This window comes from Bubalus kerabau, chromosome 14 (assembly GCF_029407905.1).
Source record: "Bubalus kerabau isolate K-KA32 ecotype Philippines breed swamp buffalo chromosome 14, PCC_UOA_SB_1v2, whole genome shotgun sequence".
Taxonomy (NCBI): Eukaryota; Metazoa; Chordata; class Mammalia; order Artiodactyla; family Bovidae; genus Bubalus; species Bubalus kerabau.
The window spans coordinates 47,014,723-47,024,346 of record NC_073637.1 but is presented as its reverse complement, the minus strand read 5'-3'; the positions used below and the strand labels follow the sequence as shown (position 1 = coordinate 47,024,346).

Genomic DNA, 9,624 nt, shown 5'->3' with positions numbered 1-9,624 from the left:
CTCCACTCTCAGAGCGAGCGTGCCCCAAACTGTGACAAACTTGCATGTGCTTCCTTTATGACTAAACTCCTGGGCCCCTCGCCAACCCCCCACAGATGGTCGCAAACATCAGACGCCCCTTTAGGGGAGCCCCACGTTTGCAACCCGGTTGGAAACCGCCAGGCGGAGAAGCGTGATGGGGAGTGGCGGTGTCTTAGTCCTGGGGGAAGGCGCAGCCGCTTCCAGGAGGAAACGGGCGTTTCCTTCCCACGCGCTCGGCGAGCTCTGGGTCCTGGCCCCGGGCCTCCACCCAGCCCCGCCCGGAGCTCTGGGAAAAGCCAGTCGCCACACACAGGCACACGCAGGCCCCGGGGCCGCGCCCAAAGGAGAGCGGCACCCACGGCCAATTGCTATGGCAACCCCGGGGTTCGTTCCATTCCCACCCCGCCGGTCCCCCCGCCTCCTGCCTGAGCTGCAGCCAACCGGCTTGTGCGCGTCCCAGGAGCGCGCTATAAAACCTGCGCTGTGGCGCTGGCCCGGGGCGAGCCCGACCTGGAGCGGGGCGAGCGGAGCCAATCTCCGACCTGGAAAAGGCCTATGAGAGCGACAGGGGAAAGCCTGAACATGCAGGGTGCGCAGAGCTCGAGTCTCGGTCTGCCCAAGCAGTACCTCTGCCTGGCTTTCCTGCTCCTCCATCTCCTGGGACAGGTGAGTGGCGCACTCACCAGGTGCCTCTGGTCACTTTCTGAGCAAAGCCCCTGCTCGATCCCTGGCTCACTGGGCTTTCCAGCGACCCTGATGAGAAGTTTCTCCTTCTGGTCTTTCCCGCCCCCAGGTCGCTGCGGCTGAGCGTTGCCCCTCCTCTTGCCCGGCCACGTGCCCCCCAAAGCCGCCGACCTGCGCCCCCGGGGTTAGAGCGGTGCTGGACGACTGCTCCTGCTGCCTGGTCTGCGCTCGCCAGCGCGGCGAGAGCTGCTCGGTGCTGCTGCCATGCGAGGAGAGCCGCGGCCTCTTCTGCGACCGCAGAGCGGACCCCAGCGCCCAGACTGGCATCTGCATGGGTAAACCTGCCCCCATCCCGCCACCTGACCTCCTGTCTCTCTATAGCGGAGCTGTCCCGTCTTTCCTCTCCTCTTCTCTTTGTTCCCAGAGGGTGATGCACAAATACTAATAGTGATGCCTTAGTTGATGTTTATGGAGCGCCTGTGGCAGGGATGGTCTGGGGTCGCGTGGGGTTTGGAGGAGAGCCAGAAGCTCAAGGAAACCTGCCCTCCCGTGGAGGTGAGAAGCGTTGGTCACTTGCCTCTCTAGAGAAGAATCCAAATAGACTGGGAGCAGAGCAGAGTTAAGGGCCAGTGAAGTCATTTCCTATCCACATTTCCAGGGGACGCTTGTGGGGGTGATGGAAACTTGGGCTTACTCACAGGCTCAGAGTTCCCCCAGCTGTAGCCATTCAGGTTTGTTTTCACACCTGTCATTGTCCCATTTGAGCCAAAGCAGCCCCTACTCTCCTGGGACCTATGGAACCCCTGTATGAGTTGTGAGTAAAATCAAGCTGGTGAAACTCAATCAGTTGGGGATCAGTTTCCCACCTGGTGTACCATTTAGTTGGAGGCTGTCCCCACTTCCCTGGATGAGGGGGCTTGGGATAGTCTTTTAGCTTCTTTTCTAAACTAGCAATGATTTATTGTGCTGGAATGCCAAAGAATCTGAAGCCCTTCCCAGTTTGTCCAGTTAACCTGTTTGGAGACTGAAGAGCTCTGTTTTCCTTTTTAATTCTGAGCTCCTGGAATAGGAGAATCTAAGGAGGTTCTTGCAAAACGACCTGTTCATTGGGAGCAAAAGCTGTGGGACCTTGGGAGTGTCACTTCACGGTTTGGCCCCTCTTCCTTCATCAGTAACATGAGTGTCAGGACTGGGTGGTCTTGAGTGTCTCTTCTTCCTCTGGGAAGCTCCATGAGGACATCTCTCTACTGGTGACAGATCAGCAAACAGATGCCTTCAACTAGAGAAAGAATGAATTGGGGTTTGGAACATGTGCTGTGCATCTTCTATAGCTTCTCCAGTGCATCCTGTTCTTTTTTTTTTTTTTCCTCTCCCCTTCCCTCTCTGCTCTTCTTCCCCAAGACTCTTCACCACCCCATTAATAATCACTGTAGCCCGCCAAGCTCCTCTGTCCATGGGATGTCCCAGGCAAGAGTACTGGAGGGGGGGTAGCCATTTCCTTCTCCAGGGGACCTTTCCGACCCAGGGATCGAACTCAGATCTCCTGCATTGCAGGCAGGTGTTTTAATGTCTGAGCCACCAGGGAAGCCCCTTCCCTCTCTGGTCTTCTTCCCCATGATTCTAGCGGTAGAAGGAGACAACTGTGTGTTCGATGGAGTCATCTACCAGAGTGGGGAGACCTTCCAGCCAAGTTGCAAATACCAGTGCGCCTGCCAAGATGGACAGGTTGGCTGTGTGCCCCGCTGTGAAGAGGACTTGCTACTGCCCCAGCCCGACTGCCCAGCTCCCAGAAAAGTTAAAGTGCCGGGGGAGTGCTGTGAAAAGTGGATCTGTGACTCCAAAGAGACGGGGACATTAGGGGGCCTCCAGACCCTTCCAGGTGAGAAATTCAACATACCTGAATTTAACAGTCCCAGCACAGGAGGAAATGCAGACAGGAAGGACATGTGCTCTTTGGGATTTGCAGTGAGAAACCGGCTTCAGTTTCTGGCCATTCATTCGTGGAGTCCAGCTGGCCCACGGAGATTAGACACATCACATGTGGGAATCCCAGCCAAGTTATGGAAGTATGCACACAGCCTCTCCTGAAGAAGAGTCATGTTCAGTGGTTCTTTTGAGTCATAGGAGTGATTTTTTAGTCTTATTACATGACTACTATTTATATTTTAGTCTGTCTCACTTGACCCTTATTAACATTGCAAAGGTATGTTTTGGCAACTTTATGCAAAACACACAATTGATACAGCTTCTTTATTTATGGCTAGAGTCAATTTATGTGAGTCACTCAGTCATGTCCAACTCTTTGCAGCCCCATGGACTGTAGCTCTCCAGGCTCCTCTGTCCATGGAATTCTCCAGCCAAGACTATGGGAGCGGTTAGCTTCCCCAGGGGATCTTCCCAACCCAGGGATTGAACCCAGGTTTCCCACATTGCAGGAAGATTTTTTACCGTGTGAGCCAGTGGGGAAGGCTATCAATTCAAGGGGAATGCCTTTTAGGTCATGCAAAGGGCCTGGTGACAGCTCTTTCTTTTCCGGATTCTGTCAACTACCTATGCACTCTTAAGACTATCTCCCCTAAGGAATGCCATCCCTGGACAAGTGTCACAGAGAAATGCCACCTTTCTAGATGCTGCAGGAAGGATCAAGTGACACTTTAGGATCTTTGTTTGCTTTTCCTTTTGCTTTGGCTCATAAAGGAGATTTTTTTTTTTTTTTTGGAAGAGCAAAAATTCAAGATCCAGTAGAGAATATTTTAGAAGCCATTAGTCAGCCAGATTATTTACACTGGCAGGACACAGAACTTTACAGTCTTTCTGAAGTGAGGAATTATCAGCCATGCCTTACAGACAGGAAAATCGCCATGTAAGGGAGGAGATGTGCCCAGCATATTAAGTGTTGAGACTGAACTGTCTGAAAGTGACTGTATCCCACAACTCAGACAACCAGTTGCACTTCCCTAAGGCAGAGTTTTACTTTCATCACTATTTTGAGTTGGTTGGTTCTACTTTCTCATCCAATTACAATTTTTAACTGATCATCTTTCTAGACAAAAATCATATGTTGAAATCATGTGATTTCAGTACAGTTTATGGAATGGTTGTTGATGCTATACAGTGCTATATTCTTAAAACTACTAAGCTTCTCAAAGACAGGTTCTCCTAAACGTCTCATGAACAAATTGTACAGTCATTCTACAAAGATTTCTTGAAGGTCAACTGTGTGCTAGGTAGGCATTGTGCCACCTGTTTGGGGCTTATAAATACAGAGTTCCAGTCTGTCCCCTGAAAGCACCTGAGTTGAGCAGGTACCCGATTGGATGAGATGCTTTTTCTAATGATGGTTGGAAGGACCACTCTGCCATCCCCATGTTTCACTCAATAGTGCTGTCTTTCTTCCAAAATCCCATAGCCTACAGGACAGAAGCCACTCTAGGAGTTGCAGTCTCGGACTCAAGTATCAACTGCATCGAACAGACCACAGAGTGGAGTGCATGTTCCAAGAGCTGTGGCATGGGTTTTTCCACCCGAGTCACCAACAGGAATCCTCACTGTGAAATGGTGAAGCAGACTCGGCTCTGCATGGTGCGGCCCTGTGACCAAGAGCACAGGCAGCCGACAGACAAGGTACAACCCTGGGGGAAGCCTCCAGTGACAGAGGAGGTGGCCTTGCTCATTAAGCCCTGTGCCTTAGCAAGTCTCTGTGATGTTAGTTGACTCTGCAGTCAGCTCCAGTAGAGGATAGAGGAGTTTACCCTTTTTTTTCTCTCTCTCTTTAATGCATTGAAATATCCTAAGCAACTCACAGCAGGTAAAGAGGGAGAGGTCAGGAACGTCCCGGTGGTCCAGTGGTTAAGACTCCATGCTTCCATTACAGGGGGCACGGATTCAGTCCCAGGTCAGGGAACTAAGATCTACATGACACGTGGTGCCACCAAAAAAAAAGAAAAAAAGAGGGAGAAGTTGGACAACTCCAATACTGTCCCCAATTGAGAAAAGTCTGGCAAATCTCATTTCATCCTGGAAAAACACAGTTACTCAATGATCAAGCATGCTTGACTTTAGAGAGGTCATTTCTGAGGCCAGTTGTCTTCACCCTTTAGGTTTAGTCTGAAAGGAGCAACAGGGTAGGAACCACATCTGCCTTCCAAATGCTTCCGTCTCCACATCCTACCTGGAACGTACTGTGTGCTTGATAAACAACTGTGGATGAATAAATGAATGGGTGTCTGGGAATTATTTTCAGTCCTTCAAAAAGCCTAGTGCCACCAGTGCATTTGCCAGGAAGAGGTGATATGTGCCAAATAAAATAGCACATTGTTTTCCATTTTTGCTGGAATGATATCAACTCAGTGTGTTAATGCTGAGCAGAAGGCATGCAGTTCAGAAGCTCTGATTGGTTCCTGATGACATCACAGTCCTTATTAGCAGAACCTGAGATCAGATAAATGCAATACTCAAATCAAACTAGTTGATGGACCCTTGTACAAACCTAAAGCCAAAATAAAACAGCCCCTAGCAATGAAAGATTTACATATCTCTCCACTGAGGCAATATCATCTCATGCTTAAGAGCACAACTCTGGAGCCAGACAGCCTGACTTTAAATCCTGGCTTCTCATATTAGCTGTGGGACTTGGGTGATTTTCTTAACCTTTAAGCCTCAGTTCCTTCCCTTACATAACAGAGACATTAACAGTAGCTACAGTTCCTTACACAGAGTTGTCATGAAGATTAAATTCCATGAATTTGCAAAGTGCTGGGCATAGATTGCTGCCCTGGTTCTCAGATGCTCAGCTGAGTCTGACTCTTTGCGACCCATGGACTGTAGCCCACTGGGTTCCTCTGTCCATGGGATTCTCTAAGAATACTGGAGTGGGTTGCCATTTCCTCCTCTAGGGAATCTTCCCTACCCAGGGATTGAACTCTGGGGCTCTTACATCTCCTGCATTGCAGGCAGATTCTTTACCACTAGCGCCAGCTGGGAAGCATAGATTACCGTATTAATATACATATCATTACTTGATATTAACTATTATTTCTGTTATTGGTAAAATAAGAGTCTCTAGTGGTTGCATTGTTATATGGCTACTTAACTCTCTGACTTTTTAAGATCCATTCTAACTTTATGCTTCTTCTACTAGTTTAGAAAGAACACCTAGAAAAACCTTCCTCTCTGTTTCTGTCCCTTCATCTCTCTCTCTTTCTCTCTCACTCACTCACACACACACACAAATGTTGCAGACCTTGTGCCTTTTGGTTTATATTGGCAAAAACATACACTAAGTATTAAATATCAACAAAGAAAAAGCAAGAGCCTTTAAGTACTGTCAAGAACATAGTACTTTATTCCATAAGGTTTTTCCATGCCATGGCTTTAACATTTTGCTTTTTCTACTGTTTCTTTTTCCAGAATTTATAGTTTTTCTTATAAAAAATATAATATTGCACCCAGTTTAATATTAGGAGATATTATGTTTAAGATATTTATTTATAGTATATGTATATATTTCATTAGAAGTCCAGAAATGTGTTCAGAATCTAGGGAAATGCTAGCCCAATAATCATTACTTCCTTGTCACTGAAAGATTCTTAAATATGAAACAGTGCTTCTGTAAGTGTGGTCCCCAGGCCAGCAGCATCATCTAAGAACTTTTTAGAATTGGAAATTATGGGGATCCACATCAGATCTACTGAATCAAAACCCTGGGTTTAAGACCCAACAATGTGTGTTTTAGCAATGTGTGTTTAGTACATTTTCATGCACTCTTAAAGCTTTAGAGCTACTGATTTTAGAGAATTCCAAGTCTCATCACTCCACGATTTATGGACTGTGCCTAAAAAGGTGAAAAGCAGTGGAGAATTGTGACAAATTAGGCGAAGAAATCTAGGTGGGAAATTAACATATAATCAGTGTCTTACTGCATTATCAGTATTGGGGTTCTTCATCAGTAATTACTAATGGAATGTTGAATAAGTTCCCTACTTACCATGCCTTCATGGAAAATAACCTTTAATCCCACTGTCTTAAACTTTCTTGAGGTCACAGTGTAATATCAGCAGAAAAAATGAGCTTTGTGTCAGACAAATTCAGTCACTAGTTGTCTTCTGATCACTTCAGCCTTCTGAGACTCCATTTACTCATCTATAAAACTTGGACAATTGCTCTTTACATGAATAATTGCTCCTTGTATGAGTGAATGTTGCTAATAAGGTTAAGTGAGTTAATGTCTGAAAAAATTTGAAACATTAGTGGGCTTGCAGTGATGCCATATTTATTCCATTTCTCTTTGTAACACCTAAAGAATGTATCGGACTAAAACTAATGCTAGTTTTCTTATGATGGCTTGAAAAAGAAACTTTCTTTATCATGTATATGCTTTCACCCTCATGCTTTTGTCACTTGGTCAAAAGATGGTTATAGACAAGTAGGCACGGTTTCCACATTCTAGGTAGGAAGGCAGATGAATACAGGAAGCAGTTAAGAACTGTACCTGTCTGAAGGGCAAAGAATTTCCCAGAATCTCTTGGTTTATGTATCATGGCCCAGAACTTTGCCACAAGCTCCCAGATATTCTGGGGGAAGCAATACTTGTAGTGGACCACACTGCTAGAACAAAATTAACATTCTGTTAGCAAAGAAGAAAGAGCAACAGATATTGGGTAGGCAACTAGCAAGTTATTCCATATGCCTAAATGGGTCTATCAGAGGAAAGATGGCCATTTCATGCATCTCTCCTTTTCTTTCTTAGAGAGGAAAAAAGTGTCTCCGTAGCATCAAGTCAATCAAAGCCATCCACCTGCAGTTTGAGAACTGCACGAGCCTGAACACCTACAAGCCCAGGTTCTGTGGGATCTGTAGCGATGGCCGATGCTGCACTCCCCACAACACCAAAACCATCCAGGTGGAGTTCCAGTGCTCCCCAGGGCAGATCCTCAAGAAGCCAGTGATGGTCATTGGGACCTGCACCTGTCACCACAACTGTCCTCACAGCAACTCGTCTTTCCTCTAAGACCTAAAGCCAAACACCAGCAGAGGGAAGACGTAACGTGTCCCTTGAGAAGCCCACCTACAGAGGCAAACTGCAGCCACCCACCATCAAATGAATATAAGAAAGATTACGAAGAATTATTATCCTCCTCTGAGTCTCATGTATTTTCTGTGGTCATATAAGGTCAGTTATATCTGTCTTTGTTTTCATGAAGGATATGATTAACTGTAAACCTGGAATTAAGGTAAGCTCAGGAGAGTACTTAGGGATGACTTTTTCTTTTACATGTTTACTACACACATTACTACACATTTACTACATGTGAAAACTTCTATAAATTTCAGAAATCAGATACAGATCTTCCTGTGTAAACAGTATCATATTGTGCTCATCTTGTTATACACTTGTGAAATTTCAAGAAAAGGTCACTGTAATGAATGACATGGTGAAATCCAAGGTCATACGGAGAGTATTGCCATATAAATATTTCACCATAGATTGAGGATTGACTTAAGGGTTCTCTGTGGAGCACTCTTTTTCAGTGACTCAACTCTGAACTTCAAATTCTGAGATCTGATGAAACATATAGTTCTCCAACTTGAAATCTGTTTTCTGTGTACATGGAACACAAGCTGTATCTACAAAAATGGAAGCTTATTAATTAAGTGCACTGGTGTCGTAAACTGGCTCCATTTCAGACAAGTTGACTCCTTTCCAAAAGAAAGAAGCTTAATAGAAAATTACCCCTTATACAGAGATGACCAGCCTCTATCAGCCCTCGGACATTTGTATGTGTCTGGAGGTTCCTGGGGATCACTAGTTTTTTAATTCAGAAGAAGCAGAACACATCAGCAGGGTTCCTCTTACCTTACTAATGAATAAACTGAGGCCCAAAGCACCTGATTACAACTTTTGGTAACTTTCAAATATGCTGGTAGTGGAATTTTGAAAAAGAAAAACAAAATCAACATGACTGCAGTGGCGAGATACCGCAAACTCCATGGGGGTTCAGAATTATTGTACAGATGCCCCAAACTTATCCTTGGGTCTTAGTTAGGCAAACTCATGAACAAGATATATGCATCTACATACGTTTATCTAACTTGTCAGGCTATAAGATAGACTGCAAACTTAAATGTATACATTCTTCTATTGTCACCCTATGTGTTCAGCTTTTCTCCTTAAAAGTATTTATATAAATATAAATTATACATTTTAAAAAATATTCTTTTTTACTTTCGCTACTTGTTGGATATTACTAAATAAACATTATCTTATCAAAATGTGACTCTCCTATTAGTTTTGTGCTTCTGAGTTGTTTATTGAGAGTATAAATTAAATTAAAATTTACTAATTAAATCAGATAACAAGTGACAGCATCTATTGAAAGCAAAGTGGATACTTTTAGATGAACTTAAAATTTCTGATCAGAAGGAAAACAAAAGACCGTTGTTAATTTGGTGATCTCTATTGCCAAGGCCTCAGATATTCTCCACTCTTTTTACTCAATCCAATATCTAGAACCCTGATATTTTTTTCCGGACAGCCTTTGAGATACCTCCATATATTAAAAATTGAACTTGTGGTTGGACCAAACAAAACTCACCTACTGTCTTCCTTATCTAGTTAAAGTTACCCCCCCCATTCTCTCAATTAGCCAACTTAAGTTGCCAAGAGTATCTTCTTTTTTAAATTGAAGTATAGCTGATTTACAACATTATGTTTGTTTTAGGTGTACAAATAGTGATTCTATATTTTTATAGTTTATACTCCATTTACAGTTGTTATGAAATATTGGCTATATCCCTGTGCTATACAATGTATCCTTTTATCTTGTTTATTTTATACATAATAGTTTGGGCCTCCTAATCCCCTGCCCCTATCTTGTCCTTCCTGCCTTCCCTCTCCCCTTTGGTGACCACTAGTTTGCT

At 44.6% G+C, this 9,624-nt stretch overlaps 1 protein-coding gene across 1 annotated transcript; it reads left to right on the top strand.

Moving 5' to 3' along the window:
- Nucleotides 1–433: 433 nt before the first annotated feature.
- CCN3 (cellular communication network factor 3) lies at nt 434–8,976 on the top strand. The gene is made up of 5 exons (XM_055546351.1): nt 434–687; nt 815–1,040; nt 2,330–2,584; nt 4,115–4,329; nt 7,454–8,976. Exons 1-5 carry the CDS (start codon nt 577–579, stop codon nt 7,712–7,714), a joined length of 1,068 nt encoding a protein of 355 aa, XP_055402326.1. The 5' UTR covers nt 434–576; the 3' UTR covers nt 7,715–8,976.
- The last annotated feature ends 648 nt before the right edge of the window (nt 8,977–9,624 follow it).

Bases quoted from the DNA above. Each gene is read 5' to 3' on its own strand.
- CCN3 (XM_055546351.1), top strand. From the start codon at position 577: ATGAGAGCGACAGGGGAAAGCCTGAACATGCAGGGTGCGCAGAGCTCG. The intron at 688-814 runs GTGAGTGGCGCA...TCCCGCCCCCAG, and splicing joins TCCTCCATCTCCTGGGACAG to GTCGCTGCGGCTGAGCGTTG. The intron at 2,585-4,114 runs GTGAGAAATTCA...AAAATCCCATAG, and splicing joins GGGCCTCCAGACCCTTCCAG to CCTACAGGACAGAAGCCACT.